This window comes from Passer domesticus, chromosome 8, assembly GCF_036417665.1.
Source record: "Passer domesticus isolate bPasDom1 chromosome 8, bPasDom1.hap1, whole genome shotgun sequence".
Taxonomy (NCBI): Eukaryota; Metazoa; Chordata; class Aves; order Passeriformes; family Passeridae; genus Passer; species Passer domesticus.
This window is the reverse complement of record NC_087481.1, coordinates 45,882,618-45,902,860: the sequence shown is the minus strand read 5'-3', so window position 1 is coordinate 45,902,860 and position 20,243 is coordinate 45,882,618. Positions and strand designations below refer to the sequence as shown.

At 49.8% G+C, this 20,243-nt stretch overlaps 2 protein-coding genes across 6 annotated transcripts in view; one reads left to right on the top strand and one right to left on the bottom strand.

Moving 5' to 3' along the window:
* The window catches only part of ACTR1A (actin related protein 1A), a 14,824-nt gene extending 8,589 nt beyond the window's left edge, over positions 1 to 6,235 (top strand). Inside the window, exons 6-11 of the mRNA XM_064431145.1 lie at positions 236 to 452; positions 1,354 to 1,446; positions 2,172 to 2,346; positions 3,195 to 3,256; positions 3,620 to 3,660; positions 4,047 to 6,235. Of these exons, the coding sequence (XP_064287215.1) occupies positions 236 to 452; positions 1,354 to 1,446; positions 2,172 to 2,346; positions 3,195 to 3,256; positions 3,620 to 3,660; positions 4,047 to 4,149 (691 nt within the window). The 3' untranslated portion in view covers positions 4,150 to 6,235. The remainder of the gene's footprint in view (positions 1 to 235; positions 453 to 1,353; positions 1,447 to 2,171; positions 2,347 to 3,194; positions 3,257 to 3,619; positions 3,661 to 4,046) is intronic.
* MFSD13A (major facilitator superfamily domain containing 13A) lies at positions 4,314 to 20,243 on the bottom strand. 5 transcript variants are annotated; one of them, XM_064431140.1, is made up of 10 exons: positions 20,118 to 20,201; positions 18,987 to 19,057; positions 14,346 to 14,614; positions 13,819 to 13,898; positions 12,556 to 13,005; positions 11,569 to 11,686; positions 10,525 to 10,621; positions 9,645 to 9,816; positions 8,903 to 9,096; positions 4,314 to 8,697 (listed from the first exon to the last, which is right to left on the bottom strand). In XM_064431140.1, the coding sequence occupies exons 3-10, from the start codon at positions 14,508 to 14,510 to the stop codon at positions 8,444 to 8,446; spliced, it is 1,530 nt and encodes a 509-aa protein (XP_064287210.1). In that variant the 5' UTR covers positions 14,511 to 14,614; positions 18,987 to 19,057; positions 20,118 to 20,201; the 3' UTR covers positions 4,314 to 8,443. The 5 variants fall into 5 exon arrangements, with proteins under 5 accessions (XP_064287210.1, XP_064287211.1, XP_064287212.1 ...); XM_064431141.1 differs by lacking the exon at positions 18,987 to 19,057 and having other exon boundaries at positions 20,118 to 20,243; XM_064431142.1 differs by lacking the exon at positions 18,987 to 19,057 and having other exon boundaries at positions 20,122 to 20,173.

The window sequence follows — 20,243 nt, the reverse complement described above, 5'->3', positions numbered from 1 at the left end:
CATGGAAGACCTCACTGATGTCTTCCCCACCTTTTCATGCAAGAACTGAAACTCAGTTTGTGTAATAAAGAGTTTACAGGAAATTTTCTGAACTGCAAACAGAACTTGAGTTTTGAGGAGTTTTTAGGCCCTGTTTGTGTGAAATCTCTGCCTCCTGATTTGAGTGTGGATGTCCTGCTTGCCTGGGCTCACTTTGAGTCGCATGTTCTGACTTGAGCCTTTGTCCCTTTGGTAGCTACGCAACCGGCAGGACCACGGGAGTGGTGCTGGACTCTGGGGACGGCGTCACCCACGCGGTTCCCATCTACGAAGGCTTTGCCATGCCTCACTCCATCATGCGCATTGACATCGCTGGCCGGGATGTCTCCCGCTTCCTGCGCCTCTATCTCCGGAAGGAGGGCTATGACTTCCACACAACCTCTGAGTTTGAGATTGTCAAGACCATCAAGGAGGTGATGCCCTGCCTTGTTTCTGTGTTTGTCCAAGAGGGGATTTCTTCTCAAGGGAAGTTGTGGCTTGTGAAATCTGGTGGGAAGTTCCAGCATACCTACCTCTGCACCTAAATCCATTATCTGCGTTAGGGAGTCCAGGGCCCCTAAGATGATTAAAGGACTCTTATATATGGCAAGGCAGGGAGAGCTTGGACTGTTGACCCATAAGAAATGTGTGGGGAGAGTCTTGTTGATGTATATAAATGTCGGAAGGGAGAGTGCAGAGAAAACAGAGCCAAACTAATTTCAGTGATGTCCAGTGACAAGACAAGATGCACAAGCTGAAGCACAGGAGCTTCTGTCTGAACATAAACTTTCTTTAGCGCGAGGGTGACCAAGTGCTGGCACAGTTTGTCTAGAGGATTGTGGAGTCTCCATCCTTGTTAATATCACCTGGATGTGGTCCTGAACAGCCTGCATTAGGGGACCCTGTGTGGACAAGATGACATCCAGAGGTCATTTGCAACCTCAGCTGTCCCATATTCTGAGACAGTTATAGTCAAAATCACATTAATCCCTGTTGAGAGGCTGTTAACATGGAGGTGAAGATGGGCTGGTGGTTCGGAGTCAGTTTTGCATTTACCTGTGCTGCAGTTTTTCCGGGTCTGATGATAACTTTCAGTAGTGTTTGTTTCCCTTCGTGGAGTAAAATCCATGGCAGCTAGGGATCACAAGTGGGATATTGCAAGGTAGTTTACCTGCTGTGAGCCTTAAAGGTCTTTTCTCTAGCACATAATACTGTTGAAATCAGTCTCCCCAAAGGGATACATGGATTTTAATTATTTGTGAGAAAAACATTTTATATGAGGCATTTGGGTTTACCCATCTCATTTCCCTCTCCCTGACTCTGTTTCCTCTCCAGCGTGCCTGCTACCTGTCAATAAACCCCCAGAAGGATGAGACTCTGGAAACTGAGAAGGCTCAGTACTATCTGCCAGATGGAAGCACTATTGAGGTTTGTAAGGACCACTCCTGGAGAATTCCTCATGTGAGACACAGGGCTTCCAGAAAAGCTCCCCAGGGATGGGAAATTTCATCCAGTGTTAGGTGGGAGGGGATAATTTTAAAAGACCATAACTCATCCTAGGCTGTTGACTGGGCACTAGAATTTTTCAGGAAAGAAAACTTTACTAGAAACCTCAACTTCCGCTAGAAGTCCTTGGTAAGGATGCAGGATGACAATGGGGATTCAGAGCTGTTTGAGAGCAGGCTCTGATCTGACAAACTTTATGCAGATCATGTATGGAGTGTGGGTAGGTGTCAGCTCACTAAATCCATCAGTGGTTTTATATGTGCTTTTTGTCCTGCCTAGAATTGTGTCCAGTGCATTAACGGTTGATTTGAAGAGTTAGGAATACTCCTCAGAAGACTGAGCCCACTACAGAATGGTTGAAAGAGAGGAAATACAGGTTTTGCCTCCAGTACCAGGGCTGGATTTGCTCCCTTTATGCCAACCTGCTGTATGGGGCTAAGCAAGTTTCTTCATCTCTTTCATCTGCAAATTGGAAATGGTGCCCTTTGTAGTCCAAACTGGCATTCACTTGGGATCTAGTGATGCAATATGAGTGTCCAGGAAGTTTCATTACTTTGAAGCTTCACCTAAGAAAGGCAGGCCCGTCTGTAGGTAGTGAACAAAGCCACACTGTTGTCTTCCCTCTGTCCTAATTTCTGCTGTTGCAGATTGGCCCTGCCCGCTTCCGAGCCCCAGAGCTCCTGTTCCGGCCGGACCTGATAGGGGAGGAATGTGAAGGACTTCACGAAGTGCTCGTTTTTGCCATTCAAAAGTCAGACATGGATCTGAGGCGAACGCTGTTCTCCAACATTGTGCTGTCTGGAGGCTCCACGCTTTTCAAAGGTTCCTGCCTCTCTTTTTTCAGTGTGCTGTGACATACCTGATCTCTTGCTTCTTTCTCACGTGAAACTGGAAAGATAACCCTATCACCTAGTTTGTCCTCTGGGGTGAGGGTAAATTCTGCTCTATCAGGGCATTTACTTCCTAATTTTCTGAGTCCTAGTCATATCCTGCTGGGTATGCAGGACACCTGCCCTCACACATCACTTTCTGGGCTTGGAGGGCTTTTACTGTGTTCCTTCAATCAATGCCTGCAGAAGGACAGAATAGCTGTGTTCATTCCTGCTGCTGTAGGTCACAATATCTGAGACTAGATACCAAAAAGGATTCTTCCATCTTCTAAGGTTTCTTTCAGTCACTGAGAGTTCAGTGGTCCTAGTCATGCATGAGTATCAGCTGTGTGTGTATGCAGAAAGGTTTCAGCTCATCCCTTCAGGGCTCAGTTGGTACTTGTTGACCTAAAGATACTCTCTGCCAGAACCCATCCGTCTGTTATCCACTGGTTGACATCTCCAAATAGATCCTGGTTCTCCCATTCAAGCCCCAGTACAAATGGGCTAGACACAGGAAGAATGCCTAGAGAAGGAGGAGGTCCTAGCTAAAAACCTTGCTTGCTTTGACTTAGGGTTGCTGCTGAGGAAAAGAGCCCATTGTGCCAGTGTTTGAACTCTCAGTGAGACAAAGTCCTGTTATGTCATTGTCTGTGTTCTGTGCCTCCCCAGACTGGACTCTCTGTAAGATGTGGAATGGGGTATTTGAGCAGGACTGCATAGGCCATGTCCACATTGTTAGGGGATGGAACTTGGGATTTTGCTGAGGTGCTCATGCTACGTGTTTTCTGTATTGTGTAGGCTTTGGTGACAGGCTGTTGAGCGAAGTGAAGAAACTAGCCCCGAAGGACGTCAAAATAAGGGTAAGAGCCATCTCTTTTGTGTTTGTCACTTACCAAGTGTGTTGGTCCGTGACCTTGAAAGAATGTTGCTCAGACTTCAGCTGCCATTTACTTCAAATCAGAAATGCCTTTCCTGAGACACTCACATGCCCAACAGCATTAAAAAATTAGTGTGGTTTCATTGCTGAGAAGGTGACTTCTCTGACATGACCCATGCCCAGGGTTCTGGACCAGAGTGGCAATTTTGGGGGGACTGCCAGGTGTCTTTCTGTTGGGAGAGACCACATCTGTGTCAGGTGCTAGCTAGAGTGAAGTGTGGGCAGTGTGCTAGGAGGAGCAGACTGGAGCTTGGGAAGGTGCAGACTGATTCTCTCTTTCTTCCAGATATCGGCTCCTCAGGAGAGATTGTATTCCACGTGGATTGGGTATGTATGTGCTGCACAGCAACACATTTTGCTGTGGGATTGGGGCTGGGAAGGCACAACTCAGTAGCTCTCATGTTGTTATCCCACTGGTGCTGTGTGTCAGGGGGTTGTGTTGCTCAGCTGGGCAATGCTTGGTGTGTTCTTGAAGCAGCAGTCGCCAGGTCGTGTGGGAGGGGGCAGGTGGTGCCAGGCTCTGTAGCACTGGCACATTTGAGGATAGTGGGAGAGGGAGTGACTGTCCAGAGAGTGTGTCTGTTGTGTAACTGAACTCAGGCTCCTTTCTGTCATGGGGAAGTGTCACGATAGAAACAGCCCATCTCTGCAGAGATACTATGAGAGCACCCCAGTATTTTCCTTTAACCCGTAACATACCTGTCTCTCCATAGTGGCTCTATCCTGGCCTCTCTGGACACCTTTAAGAAAATGTGGGTTTCGAAAAAGGAATATGAAGAAGATGGAGCTCGTGCCATCCACCGAAAAACCTTCTAGCCCTGGGACCTGTCCTCAGTCTCCTCCGAAGACTCACTTAAACTCGCTTTTCTGAGTCCGAGTGTCTGAGAGCTGCCTGTGTGTGTGTGTGTGCGCCAGCATGCCCCGATGTCACTGAGCAAAGACGACAGCAGCAGGAGGGTTGTATTAGTACTACTAACTTCTTTTTTGTTTTGGTTTTTTTTTTAATTGGAAAGGAGAAAATACCAATCTACGTTTCTCCAGAATGGCCCATTCCTTTTTCATTTCAGTCCCTTATTTTCTGTATCACAGTCACATCTGTCATTGTAAAATAAATAAGCAAAAACAAAGGGAACAGCTTATAGAAACTGCCTGGCAAGCCAGAAGGGAGCCAACCACTGCAGACTGCTCATGCAGGCTTTAGTCAGCCTGACTGCAATGCCTGGATTGTCTGGAAACATAGCTGAGGCCCCATAGCTACTTCCTTCTTCAGCGGTGTCTTCACCATCAGTAAGTTTTTGAAGTTGTTTTTAATATATTTTTTATTAAGAGAAAGCACATTCTCAACAGTTAAGTCTGTTTGCCCCCACTGTTTTGGTGTGTGAGTGTGTGTATGAGTGTGTAACTTCTTAGCCTGATGTGGGGTCTGCACCACAGCTGGAGAAGTTGGTGATAGGACTTAGTTTGTATTGCATGGAGTAGAACAAAGCAAATCTAATCAGCTATCATTGTACTAGACGGTTATTCTCTCGTACTTGTTTTAAATACCTTTTCTCCTCTGGAAGCAAGTACCCCGGAATGGGCATGAAGGCACTTGTGTGTTCCCCCTCAACCTGCCAAGATTTACAGTGCTGACTTCTCGTGTTCTTTGTAAGAGTCGAGGCTGTTTCCCTCCTTCCTGCCATGTCAGGGCCAAGGGAGCATGTATTCACAGCCAGGCATAACTCTTGTGTACTTTATCCATTCTGGGGCAAAATAATAATTGGGAAGGTGCATTGTAATGTAAGAATTGTTTTATTTATTGAAATGTCTGAGGATCTCTCAAATACTGACCACAGCACCTGGGAATTATGCTTTGGGTCTTCTTTGAACACCTGTTGCCCAGCTGCCCGCTGCTCGATGTTCGCACTGCGCACAGCACCCACGCTTAGCAGAAAGGCCAGCCCTGCACCACCCCGGTCCCTGCTCTGTGGGGACCCGCTGGTCACTGGGAATGCACCGGGGACAGGACAGTGGAGCGCTGGGAGGCCGGTGTGAGTGGCACGTGTGTGAGCAGGAAGCTGTCTGCTGGCTGTGTTCTGCTGCACTGCAGTGCCTTTCTGCTCACCTGGCGGCTGCTTTGCTTGTACTGCTCTAACAGCCCTGGGCAGCCTGCAGACCTGCTTGTGGTGGGGCATGCCACTGTTCTGGTTTTACTTGTGCATTATTCGGTGCTCTCTTTTTTTCCCATTAGTTTTCTGCAGAACATGGCAGTAGCGATGGAGCTGGACTTGGTGGCAGTTCCTCCCTGTTTCTCTCTTTTCTGTTCTTTGCCACACATCACCTTAGGGTCACTCTCAGGTGCAGAGATGGGGTAAGAGCTGGAGGATTGTCACAGAGGTGAGGGAAAGGCCAGTGCACTGCCCCAGCTGAGACAAAAGTAAGCAGCAGCCAGTTGCCACTGTAGGAACCACGTTCTTGGGGCTCACCCATGGGTTTGGAGAGGCTGTAGGCAGGTGGGTAGGGTGGTCTCTCCCAGCTGAGGCTAGGCTGCTTGTTCCCCTCGCCCCATTGGAGCAGACTGTTCTTTAAGCAAGAACCTGTCAGAAAAGAGCCATCAATGCTCAGCCTTCTGCTGGGAAACTGGTTGTGTTCTTGCTGATTTGCTGCAGCACACAGAGGGGAATTCCAGCAATTCTTCTCCCTTCCATTACTGTGTGCCCCAGGCAGTGCTCTCCATCCCCCCAGCCCCTCCGCTGGCCTTGCAGCAGCAGTGCTCATTTTGTAACCTCCAGTGACTGGGCAGGGTGGTGCTGTCTCCAATCTAGCGTTTGTTTGGTCTGCCTGACTGTTCCCTCGCACACTGTCCAAACCATGTTGCCTGGTGGTGCCCAGCATACTTAAATAAAGTCATTCATATACAACACTCAAGCCTCCTGGCCTCCTCTGCCCACTATTGCAATTTTAAGGAGGTAACTTGTGTTCTCTTGCTTGTGCAGAATTATTGCTGGCCAGACTGCAAGGAGACACCATCTTTGGTCCAGGATTGCATTCCTGGTCTGGCTTTTGTGGGAGGAGATTGCTGGGCTGCAGCCATGGTGTCCACATCTGCTCTGGTTTACATGAGTTATCCCTGAGTCTCCTGTCACTGCAGACACGTGAAAGGCTGGAAGAGGGCAGCAGGGTGATGCCACTGCTGCTGTGAGAAGAGCTGGTGCCAGCCCAGGTGTTTGCAGAGAGAGCAGTGAGTCAAGTTGTTCGCACAGGGAAGGTGGCACAGTGCCCAGTGCTGTGACTGTCCCATTTTGTCCCCAGCACCCACTGGTGTAGGAACAGGACAGACCTGACTCTGGGCCTTCCAAAGCAGCAGGGGTAAGTGATACCTCCCTTCAAAGGCAGGTGACCCGCTCTGGCCCCTGCAGAAATATCAGTGCAGTTTTGTGGAGAAGGAACTGTCCCCTTGTCTCCACCCAGCTACAGCTGTGTCCCCACACCACCACATCCACCCAGCCAGGTAGAGCCACTGGCTAGAAGAAATTCATCAAGCAATTCAGAAAAAGATCATCTTTAATTTATGAAATGGAGAATCATTCTCAAACTTGGTTAGAAGTTGCACAAATAACTTATGATTGAACCAGTAAGAACTACAGCAGCCTCATGGCAGGAATGTCTTGGTCCAAGACAGAAGGCAGCCATGTCCTGAGGCAAGATGGCAGGCTGGTGGGCTGAGACCCCAGAGGGAACCTGGGACTAAACAAAGAACATCCCTCAATGTGCAACAGCTTCAAACACTGCCTGCCAAGCCCCCACTCCTGCAGCAGGCAGGCACAGGCTTTGGCACATTCCTTCTTCCTGCCCCCAAACACATTACAGGGACTGAGGAGTCAACTCCTTTGCCTCAGGGACCCCTTTGGTGATTACCTGTCCATCTGCTCTGAGCCAAAACCAGGGAGACCAAAGCACCTGCTCTCCTTGGGTCCCTGGCTCAGCAGCCCTCTGACCTGCTCTCAGCAGGTGAGATGATCTAACTCAAGCACTGTTTTTAGCACAGAGGAGCTGGGGTGTCTGCCCCTCCCCACAGGGGCAAAATCCCAACCCTGTGACTGCCCAGTACTGTGTCAGACAGGCTCCAAAGAGGAAACAAAGGCACAAAAGCATGACCTGGTGTCTCCTTCAGGCTGTGCTCTCCTGCAAGAGGGGAGGGCACCAGGCTGCCTCACCGGGTCACCTGGGATTGCTCTAAGCAGGGAGGCACTTCCAGCAGCTGGATTAGGGGCTGGTTTCCTGACCTTGCCCAGAATGGAAGGGGTCTCATGGTACAGCTGTGTGACAGCACTGAGTAGAAGGAGCTGTGGAGAGGAAATGAGGGATAAACACATGCAGTGGGATGCCCAGTGAAATGATACAGCTCAAGGCTCTGAACTCAGTTCTAGCCCAGCACCTTTCCCAGGCCAGCAACAACTTCCTCTACAAGGCCACAGAGAAGGGAACCTCAGCATAAAACAGCACACCCAGCAGATCCTGGCTGTGCAGGATATTGTCCTGGGAACAGCAAATGCTTAAGAGTGGATTTGGTCCAAGAACCACAGCACTGCAAGTGGGAAGGTTTTACCAATCACTGGGAAAGGCCTTAAGGTCCTGTCATCCCTCCTTCTGTTTGGCAATCATTCCCTTCGTCCCTCAAGAGCCTCCCACTCCATGAGAGTGAAAGGCTCTAGTGACTAAGGACTCCCTCCCTGTGCAGTCTCCTGCTCAGCTGGAGAGGCTGTGGCTCCCCAGAGCCATGCCCAGTGCAGAGAAGTGCATTGGGGATGCATCTGTTTCTAGCACCTGCAACCCAGCACCTCTTTGTTGGAATGAGCAGCTCTCTGCTCCCTGGGGCAGGCTGGGATAAAATGTTCTTGCTCCTGACATCAAGTGATCTATCTCAGGCCCCTCACATGCTGAACCTCTCTGCCTTCCCCAGTGATGACCACCTGGAATGAACAAACATTGGCGTCACAGCATTTCACAGCTGAACCATGAACATCAGGCTCTCTCAGCCCACCATCCCTGCCCTTCACCTGCCCTCCAGCACCAGCCTGGAACCCGCAGCATCCTGGGGGCTCATCCACCAAATCAGGCTCAGGCACCCTTAGATTGTTTTGACCTCTGGTGCTTGGCCTTGTGTCAGGCTCTGCCGCTGAGCCTTCACCACCTGCAGCCGCTTCCCGTGCAGGCTGAACTGTGACCAGCTGAGGAGCTGCAGCAGGGCGCACGCGATGGGCACAAAGACCAGGAGGTAAAAGCAGCCCTGGCGAAGAGTTGGCTCCAAGGCCACAGCAGACTCCAGCTTCGGCTGGGCACTCACCACGTTGCTCAGGGGGTTGCGCTGGAAGATGTCGTAGCCTGGTGTCAGAGAAGAGTTTGTGAGAATGGGGCAGTGGGGATGGATCTTTGTCCATTCTCTCTGAGTGAACAGCCGTGGAGATGCAGAGACCAGGCACAGGTTAGCAACTGAAGAGCCCTCTGCACCCACCCAGGGCACATCACAAGGTGCCAGATACTGGTCTGCCCTGTCCTGCTCCACTGCTTTCCCCAGGAGCATCCTCACCTGTGTATGCACAGAGCAGCCAGGTGCCAATCAGAGGGGCGAAGGTCTGGCCCGGTTTGGTGACCAGAGCCACCATCCCAAAGAGCAGGGCTGAGGCTGCCTGCTTCCTACGGTTCAGGACTAGATCCTCATCCACCAAATCAGTGACCACCAGGTTGAGTAACTTACAGGTCCCTTCTGTGAACACACGGTTGCTGCAGAACAACAGGCAAAGCACTAAACAGGGCTATCAAATGACTGGAAAAATGTGACAGATCAGAAAAAATGGCAAGGGTGGAAAAGGTTTCCCCACACTTGAAATAAGAATTTCAGGTGCCCTAGTTATAGAAGAGAAACATCACTATCAGTAAGACTTTGTACCCTGCAGTGACACCTCAGATCAGTCTTGACCTGCCACAGACAGGCCTGGGGACAGGACACACCAGGCCTGTGGCTCACAGGCAGCTGCAACACACACCAAGGGCTGCAGAGGAGAGAAGCTCTCACCAGCTAGCAAATGCAGGTGCAAGCTGCCTCCAATCCTGCTGGTGCGTGACCTCCTGAACATCACTGCCTCCCTCACTCTGCAGCAGGGCAACCTGTGGATTCTGCAGTGACCTGCTCCATGTGCTGTCAGAGCTGGAAACTACATGGCTAATGTATCATCCTGCCCCCTGTTCCCTGCCCTTCACCCCTCTTCTTAAAACAGGGACAATGCATTTTGCTTCCCAGGAAGCAGAAAGCAGGGGAAGTGCTTGCCTACCTGGCAATGAAGATGCAGAGCAGATACACCTGATCAGGTCCTGCCAGGAACATGACAACACTCAGAGCCAGCTTCAGGAAGAAAAGTCCTCGCACCACGGCGTAAACCCCACAGCGGCGGCAGAGAGACAGGAAGTAGAGGTTGTTGAGATGGGGGGCAATGTAGGAAACACCTGAGCAGAGACAGATGCAGAAACAGCTTGATGGAGTTTCATTTTCCACCATGCCCCCAGTCATGATACCAAGAGAGACAGCAAGGTTGGCTGTTGCCAGCAGGACAATACAGAGCAGCTCCTCCGCATATACAGAAGGCTGCAGTGGATTTATTCCATGGCTTTGTGGCACAGCACACACTTTCCTACAGAGGGAGACCTTCTTCCATCAACCTCATGGACAGAAAGCAAGACTTGCCCAGTATCATGCAGAGGCCGCAACTCAGCCCTGGAGCAGAAATGAGAGAGACACAACTGCCTGACCAGACCTGGTCTACACAGAACACTCCCAGGCTAACTCTAGGACCAATGCCCACATATCTGTGACAGCTTGGAAATGGTCTGTATGCTGAAGAAAGAAAGGGATAAAATTTAGGGCTGTGTTCTCTGCTGCATTCTGCAGCCTCTAGTGCTCAGAGCAATACTTCTCTGGAGTCTGGTATCCAGCACACCAGCCTTGTCCTTACTAGAAAAGGCTCCAAGTTACTTCTGTGTCCAGGAAGGACAATTCAGAGGTCCCAGGGAAACATGTGCATGTGTGAATCTTACAGCCCAGAGTCCTGCATGTGAACACACCTCTCCCCAAATGGAGTTTGTGAAGGGCAAACCCAGACTTGGGGCAGGTCCTGTGTAACTCAGCTGCTCCCTCCAGTCCCACCTGAAACTCACCAAGCAGGAAGGATCCAGTAGAGACAGAGATCTGGTCTGACAGCAGATGCTCCAGGAACAGAGGGAAGAAGTTGCTGTTAAAATGGCAGTGAAAAACCTGTGAAGGCAGCATGCGGACGAGCTGGTCAGCAGGAACAGCAGTGAGAAAGAACAGAAAAAGCTAACAGCCCTCTGGGCTCTGTTGTCCTAGGAGCCCCATGCCAAAGGATCATGCAGGATAGGCCTAGAGTACTTCAGCAGGGCAAGACCTTGGCTGTAACATTTCCAACACTGCTGGCTGAGATTGCAGAGCTGCAGTGCCATCAGCTATGCCCACTTTGTGCCCAAAGTCAGCCCCACTGCCCAGCTGTACAGCACAGCTGGGGCAGACAGGGCCAGCAGATGACAGCAGTGACCATGAGGCTGGGGGAGACAGTGGCATGGCAGCAGGGAGGAGGCAGCCGGCAGGAGGACATCGGTAAGGCAGTGAGGCTTGAACACAAAGATGCAGACCAGCATCTGCCTGGGAAACTGAGGGATCCTCGGGGAGCCATGACTGCAGCACACAAAGCTGGGCAGGCTGCCAGCATTTGGTAGTCATCACTGAAGAGGATGAAGAACAGAAATGGTAAAAGCCAGCTGGGAGATGGATCCAGCTGGACAGCAAGAACAGTGATGTGAGCCTCAGGAAAACGGAAAGGGGACTGCTGACAGCCACGCCAGCAAACAGCACTCCTAAACTCATCCCCTCTGTGAGCCAGGCCTTGTGCTTCTGCACCCCATATGGGCTGCACAGAGCTCAGTCAGCCCCTGTAACCCAGCCTACGCTGCAGAGAGAGGAAGGAGCACCCCACAGCTTGCTCAGGAAGTATCCTCGGTCACAAGCAGGGAGAGTGGCTACCAGCTGCTGAATCAGCCAGCATGTGCAGGAGGCTCCAAGAGCAAGTGGGTGCTGGGAACATCTTTGCCCTTCCTCAGGAACTTACATACTGCTGAATCATCCATCTCAAAGAGCCAGAGCCAGCACTCATCCTCTGAATCGCAGGGTGACACTTCTGTGCCTACCTGGACGAGATTCATGCAGACAAACCAGAGGAAGTTGCGATGCCGGGAGAGCTGCTGGAGATACTCTGCCAGGGTGATCCTCTTCTCCTGGGGGACGGAGAGTTTCTCAATGTACAGCCTAAAGGAAAAGGAGGCATAAAAAGCAACCATAAACCTCTCACACCAAGATAGATTTCCCAGTTCTCTTCCTGTAGATGCAGAGCTGTCTCTCCTCAGCTCCCATCCTGACCTTTCACATTCCTGGACCAATCAAAACAGTGGCGTCTGTAACAATGATTCCTTATTGCTAGTAAGGAGTACAGGCAACAGGCTCCCAAAGAACATCTGTCATCTTAACATAAAATTAACCTTTCTGTCCATAAATGCTTTCTCCTCTTATCAGCCATTCCACTATACATACGTTCCACTTCCAGGTCCCTGCAGTTAGCTCACCTGGCAGATCTCATCAGGGTCTGCTGCTACTACAGCATAATGCTGGCAGCTCATAACAAGAGATGGCAAGTGAGGCAGCCCGAGGAAGGAGCTGAATAGGGAAAATCAGCTTGGTGTGGCCTACCAGCAGCCCAGACACTATCAGGCAGCTGAAGTGAGTGACAGGGATTGACATTCACCTGTCCAGCTCCATAGGGCACGGGCAGCAATGTGGTCTCGTGCTCAAGCACAAATGCTTTCATAAGCTGCTTCTGACATGTTACCACTCACAGGCCTCACTGGGCACTCTAGACATGAACTCATTTCATGTTCCAAACACTGGATGGCCACATAGCAGGTTAGGCCTCTGCCTCCAGTTTGGACTAGGGCTGACACAAGACAGTTTTGTTCTATTTTCAGAGGAGCCAGTGTGACAGCTGATCCTGAAAACTGTAACAATAGACAAGAACGAGAGACAATTAACAAATTCTGCCTCATTCTGGATCTTCTCACACATTTAGTTTGCTGCAGATCTATGTCAGGCCTTTGTCCCTGCTGAGAATTTGTGACCCTTACTCTTTCAGGGTTGATTCCTGGTCCCATTTCGCTTTCCCATCTGCCTGAAACCGCTGGCGGAGCAGCTGTGTGGACAGGGTGAAACCAACAATGGAGCAGAGGGCCAGCAGGACGCAAAATATGCGAAAGGAAAAGAAGTCCTCCTTGTTCCACACTGCATAGGACATGAAGACAGACAGGGAGCCTATGGCACTGAAGAGGGAGCAGTAGAAGTTGAGGCTAGTCCTGTCTTTTGCTGAAACAGCCAGGTCTGCAAGCAAGGCGTTGTGATGGAGGTCAACCATGGTGAGAAAGCTGTCGTACATGCAAAGGCAAAGGAGGAACTGCAAACCAGGATGAGCCCAGGAAACCCAGAAAGCCAGGAAAGAAATGGCAAAGAGGGGGCCATTGTGGCTTAGTGCTCTAAGTCTCTTCAAAACTACTTCAGGGGATGAAATCTCTGCTCCAGCCCTGCAACAGAAGAAAAAGAATACTTTATGTACCTGGACAAAACCCTGCATGATCACATATTCTTCCTCTCCAAGGAAGTCATGTAAGTGGCACAGACACAAATACAGCTTTTGTTCAAGTAACAACCACCCACATCAGATACCTTCTCAGCTAATAGTGAATACACTGAAAATATGGGTTTAAGAAGGACAAAAAGAAAAGGGATTTTTTTTTCCTCCAGAGCATCTCTCTCCTTGACAGTGCTGTACTATCCTCACGTTGGGCAATGTAAATTATTTTAATGACTTTTTACTAGTTGTAGGAAGCCACACCATTATTTTCATTAAAATGTTGACAAAAATACATGAGAAATGCTAATGGCCAACAATAAAGAGCTGTCTTGCCTCAGCTTCCATCCTATAGAATTTGGGAACAACTGGTCTGAGGCATTCCATGCGGAAACAACTGAACTTTTCCCCCTTGTGCCTCCCAAACCATGTACAGACACTCTCTAACACCCCATTAACAGGCTTGCTCATACAGCAGGGGCTTGAGATTTTAGATGCCCATATTTTAGGTTCTGCACCACTCATGACTGTTAAAGGTTAGGGCCACATCCACCCAATAAGTGTGTGTGACTTTCTCTAAAAAGGCAAGTACTGAAACAACATTTATGAGCACTGAACTTCAAAGATGCCACGAAAAGGAGGTATTTAAGAGTTCCATGCCCAGTAAGCCATTCCCATGCCATCATTTTAAAGCTGCAAATTTGACATCATCTTCCCCAGAGACTAAACAACTTCCCAGATTCTCTGAAAGCAGAACTTCACTTACTGCTGTGTGCTAAGGAACACTCGATCACTCAGCCAGCCAAACAGAGGGTCATTGAGGCTGTTCCAGATCAGAAACACTGTCTAGGAAAGAAAACAGGGCAGTGAAACAAACCACAGGACAGCTCTATTCTGTCACCAAGGCAAGCAGTGCTGAGCTGGCACAGTGAGCCATCAGCAGAACTGTCCCAGCACTCCTTCCCTGCCCCAACACCACTGTATGATGCCTCTGTTTGGGGCAACTGGCAGTAAGGCCAGTGGTTGTCACCGCCTGTGAAACACCCCAACCTCCCCAGAGGAAAGGCAGTCTTAAGAACAAAGTCTCTGCATTTTCTGTCCCAGCTTGTTCTATTTTTACGTAAGTGGGAACAACTGAAAAGTCCAAGTTAGCACTTGGAAGGCTCCCTTGCTCCCTCTCCAAAAGGGAACACTGCTGTTACAACTAACAGTTTTCACATTTCTACCAAGGAGCAGTCTTGGTTTCAGAGTTTCCTACTTAAAGAGCACAGAAGCTGATGGAAAAAAACTAACCTCTCCTATCCAAAAGGACAGTTTATCAATCTTGTAAACAGAGACGAAGGTGTCCACGTAGTACAGGAGGAACACGTTGTGCAAAATGGAAACAAAGAGCGACAGAGAGCCGTAGATCACAGCAGTGGGCAAACGGAAGAGACAAGCCAGCAGTCGCAGCCCCATGTTGGTGCAGACAGTGTTCAGCTCCTTTGATCACCTCCATTTCAGGTGAGATGTCTTCTCCCAGCACCTACTACATCTTTGTTGGGGCCAATCCATTGTTGCTCCTGCAGAAGAGAAAAAAAAATAAATAAAATATAATGAAAACAGATTCATTTTCTTAAATAAAGTAAAAGGTGAATCAAGTTAATTGGTAAATCTTTGCATGCAGCAATCAGAATTTGTATTGTTTCAAGGAGCTGCTACAAAGTGGATTGGAGAGGACTTAAGAGACTAGAAGCTGTCTGCTGCACTAAAGCTGTTTCATTAAGCTGAAGCCAGGCCGTGGGCTCCTGGGCGTATGGCTGCCTCCTCCTGAACAGCCTGCCCTGTCCTTTACCCTGTAATGTTCTTTGTTATCCAGCAAGCAGACAATTAATCCAGCTCTTTAAAGGCAAGGTCAGAGGAAGAATCAAGCTAGATAGCTGCAAACAACAAAGCAGCCTTTAAAAAACACACCTAATCACTGGTATTTTTAGGTACTCACGTAAGTTTTTACCCAAATAAAAATGACAAGAGCTGTGATGTAACCTCACATGTGCTTTCCCCAGGCAGTCACAGCTTACTGCACCTAGGCTGGCTCAGACAGGAGTTATTTGTAGTGAGCAGTGCTGCTGCTTTGTGGCATGAAGAGACATGACCAGAACACGACTGCAGCAGGCACACTGCCATCGTGCAATAAAACTGACCAGAAGTGCCTTAGCAGTTGTTCAGCTTGTCCTGGAGCGCCCTAAGTCTTAGGACCATAGTCTGAAATAAAGATGCTTTGGCTGGACAGCAATATACACAGAAATAAAGCATGTGGACACAGCAGCCTTAGACCAGAACAAGTTGCTGTATGTTCACAAGGGGCTGAGTGTGAGAGGAGGACTCCTCACACCTGCACTGACTGGAGCTCACGGCCAGGAGATGGGGCCAGAAATGATCTCTTGTGCTTTTCAGGCTGAGCTCTCTCTCTCACGTCAGTTGCTACAGACTCAGGGCAAAACAAGGCACTTATGTGAGACATAAGGGTTTCTTAAACCAGCTCCTCCAGCCCATGCCATCGTGCCCTGTTCACAGCAAACACATGAAGGGTGACAACAAGGTTGTTATCTTGGCACTGTCAAAAGCAAGATAAAGGGCTGTGTGCCACTCCTGTTTCAGCCCTCCAGGGTCTGCACTCACCCAACTCGGATACATCGTGGGGGCTTTGCAATGTGGGAAAACACTGAACACAAGAAATAGGAACCCACGCACCACACCATCCTCTTGGGCTTGCAACACCAGCTGCAGCAAGTTCAAGCAGGAAATCAAGCAGAAGAATAAACGTCTGGGTATGAAACCTGATGAAACACCAGTCCCATTCAGCATTTCCCTGAAGCCATGAATCTGACCACTGCTAGGCAAGATTAGAAAAGCAAAAATAACCATCTGCTCTGCCTAGGCCAAGGAATTCCTCATAACTAGTTCAGAAGGAGCAGGATGTTCCAATCAATTACATCACTAGATTGAAACTGCACCTCAGTTCCACTCCCAGCCAAAGCACTAGACCTCAACTGGATCCAACTGCAGAGCCCTTGTGGAGCTCAGACACCATTCTGCATCCCTGCCAGGCCAAAACCCATGGCCAGAAAAAAGGAAGACACTGCTTGGAAGAGAATTCAGCCAGACAATGAACCTTTGTAGACGTAATTAAAGACAGACAAGCCTCAAGGGGAAATTTCATTTTGTATGGTCAAGAATTGGAAAGGAGTCACAATGCGTAAAGACAAAGGTTAAGAAGAAGGGAGAGTTAAGGCAAGAGGCAAGTCCTCTCTCTCACCAAAAGCCTTCTGTGGAGGACTGATAGAAGAGCAGATGAAGACATCAGAGTGCTGGGCCCCTTCATGGAATTGTCAGGACACAAAAACTGGGAACACTCTGTAACTAGCAGGAAGTCAGCTTAAAGCACACAAAAATATTTCTTTACCTGACAGGTAGTAAGCAGCTGACATTGCTACCACAGGGTATTAGAGAGCTGGGCAGCAGGTTCAGAGGATTAGACCAGTTCATGGAAAACAGCTGCACACAAACAGCTACTAAAGGGAACAAGGCAGGGAAATCTCCTCTAACCGCCCCAAGCCAGCTGTGCAGGCTGGGGGTGGACAAGTGGAAAGGCCATAAACGGTGCCCAGACTCTGTGCTCTCCCCCTAAACAGCATCTCTTGCTGCCACCGTGGGGCAGGATATGAGGAGAGACAGACCAACAGTGTGATCTACTAGAGTGATTCTTATCCTGGGCTTGCCTTTGCTATCCAAAACCTGTGTGAAAGCAGAGCACGCTCATGACTTGGTCTTAGTGCTGCACTTCATGCTGTCCCCATCCAAAAAGTGCTTCACTGAGCACATGTTGCATAAACCATAGCTGTTGAAATTTCCAGAGACACCTCATTTTGTCATATAAATGCTACAGCACTGTTCAAAGAAGTTCCACTTCCTTTCTTTCTGCTCCCTCATCACTCCCTCACAGATGTGCAACCTCTCCAGCCAGCTGATATTTGCAAGTGATGTCACTTTTGCTAGAGTAGTCATTAGGTCATTTGATAGATATTTTTCCCCTCCTCATCTGCAAATGTGCAGTTAAAAAGAAACAAATCACAGTTGTCTGTAAAAAGCAGATTGCACTTCTACACCCAAAGCACTGTGTTACTGCCACACTGGTATTTTCATAACCTTTTCCTTGGGCTGGAGAATTATTCATGGAGTATGTCAGAACTTTTCAATATGAGGCTGTAAGAAGGAATGGGAAAAGGAGCTGCAGGAGGGATTCATTTATGCTGAACCTCTAACACAGTCATAAAGCAACAAGCTCATAAATTAAAAAGCAATGAGTCTTTATTTGAGAAACTTCCTCCTCCGCATTTGACATCTGGCTCCTGCCAGTGACGTCCACAGATCTTATCTTCCTCGGGAGGATGTTGGGATACTGGCTACCAGGAAAGCACTGCTTTTGTTTGAGAGTGCTGGCATACAGCTGTGTCTGGAACACACCACAGCTTGGGGCTCACACATGTGTTCTGAGTTCCTAGCCAGCTCACAGCTGGACGCACGAGCCCTCGTGTCCCGTGGCGATTCGGCAATGCTTTGGCCTTACAACAAGGCTGAGCTCCAGCCCTCCACAGCTGAAGCCACTTGTACTGAGCCAGCAGCAGAGCCATACATGTGAATCTTGGCTCAAGCCAGCCTTTCAAGCAGGGCCAGATGATTTTTATGTGCTGAAGTTGCCACTCAGCAACCTGAAACAGCCATCTGCAGACCTGACTGCAGTACGGGGATGGCTCTTGTATTAATTCTCCCCTGTGTGGGTAATGCAGGCTGGAATCCCAAATAATACTTCAGGATATGTCTGTGCTTGCTTGAGCTGCCACTACACTCCCTCTGCTGCATATTCTGGTTTTTGAGGGGCTTACTAAACCAGCTCTGTATGTTTGCAACTGCCAGACAATAAATCCACCCAGCAGCTGGAAAAACCACCTGAGAGAAAAAGCTATTTATAGACATTTATCACAGCCAGACAGGACGGGGCTGCTGGCTGTCCAGCCCCACTCACAGGGAAGCTGGGCTGGAGCTGCACCTGTGGAAGAGCTGATGTCCTGTGACCTGTCCCAGCAAAACACCTGCTGCTGGGCACATCAATTCCTCCCAGAGCCTGCAAGTGACAGTCACGGATGTCTTTGTCTGGTCAGGGTTATCCGTCAGTAATGAGCCCATTTTGGGAGCACAGACCAGGCTATGCACACTCCTTCCCTCCCACACACGGTACCCAGGACACCTCCACAATACAAGACACCTCAGAGGGTCCTCACCCCACTAAGGTATCTGGATTCTAGCAGAACTCTGTCAGTAAAACAAGAAAACCCCTCACACAGCTAGCTGAATGAATAAAACCAAAAAAGCCTCCACTTAAACAATAAAATACCTCTCAGAATCCTATTTCTGTCCCAGGAAAGCTCCTTCCTAGATACACACTTCACAAAATTTAGGCTCTTCTGACAAAACTTTGATCTTGTGCACCCTTTTAGAGGTGAATATAACTCCAAGGCTCTCCGTTTCTCCACTCCATGCTTCTGAAACCCTCCTAACACCCTTGGATAATCCCTTAGTAACAAGGACTCTTGAGGGAACATTAAACACAGCTCTGTGTGAAACGTGAACAAACACCCCAAAGCAGGCTCCCAGCAGCTTTGTATCTGACGGGTGAAGAAATGAAAACTTTGAAACCACCTGGATCAGGCATGGAAACATGACTGAAAGAGGTTATGAGGGTGTTTGCCAGCACTGTTTACCAATTCAACAATCACTGATGACTGTGCACCATGAGGTTAAGTAATACCCTTCTTATTACAAGCAATCATGTGCTTCCATCACCCCTGCTGAGCTCACACACGCAAACACAACTGCCACACAGACAACTAATACCTTGAACCAGCTGGTAGCTTCCATGGAGCTGTGCTCCAGCTGAGCAATCTTGTTCAATCAGACCTCATTCCCTAATAAGAACACAAGATTTGTTAATATAGAGATAACAGGGCAGATCTCATAGCCTTGGAACTTGGCAAGGCTTTTACCTTAACACCACGGAACATCCTGTGTCTGAAGAATTAATTGTTTTACAGTGTAAAGGAAGCGTGTTAGATGTATTAAAAAACTTGTTCCTGATCATCTGCTGTCAATATAAGCTAATCCTGTAATGGACCTCACAGCACTAGGATGGGAACCAATGCCAGGTAACTCTGGCCTCAAATTACAAAACTAGAAGTAAATTTGAAATCACCATTGAAAACAAACCCCAAGATTTGCTCCAAATGAGCTACAAGACGGGATTACTGCACACATACTGCCTGTTCTTTGTTAAGACTTAACAAGAAACTCCAGGGGAGAAGCAACTTCCACCGCTCTGCCAAGTGCAGCACCAGGAGCTTCTGCTGCACAGCTTCCCGGAACAGGGAATCTCTTCACCTGTGCAAACCCGCCAAGGCCTCGTCCCTCCGCAGGGCCCAGCTGCAGCCGCAGGGCACACGCCGCTGTCCGGGTCACCACCTGCGGCCGCTGGCAGGGGAAGGGGTGGCCAGGCAGAGGCGCCGCCACCCTTCCCTGGCGGGATCTCCAGAGACACGGCCCTCCTTCCCGCAGGCTCCATGGCAGTGGGTTGCAGCCGGCCAGGCGAGGGGAAGGTGTAACAGGGACAGCAGGGAGAAGCGGCAATGCCAGAGCCGCCTGTCCTCAGCGGGAGCAGATCCCACCGCTCCGGGACTGAGCCCCCTGCCCACGGGCACTGAGACCCGGGAACGCGGCACCCCCCGGCCCGAAGTGGGATCACCCACGATAACACAGGGAATGTCCGCCAGGGCTCTACCACTGCAGGGAAAGGGGGGACCCCCCTACCCCGCAGAGGCACCCCCCAGGGGGTAGTGTCTATCCCACCCTACCCGAAGGGCCTTACTGAGCGGACGAGGGGTCCGCCACCCTACCACACTACAGGTGGAGAGACAGACCGGGGCCAGCGCTGGGGCGGGAGAGACACCCGCCCGCCGCCTCGGCGCCTCCTACCTGCGTCCGGTACCGGCGCTCCCCCGCCGCTCCGCGGTCGCACAGCGCAGCCGCGCACGCGCGCCCCCCAGCCCCGCCCTGCGGCCATTTTGTGTTTTGGCAAGTGAAGCCGCCGGCGCCTCCCGG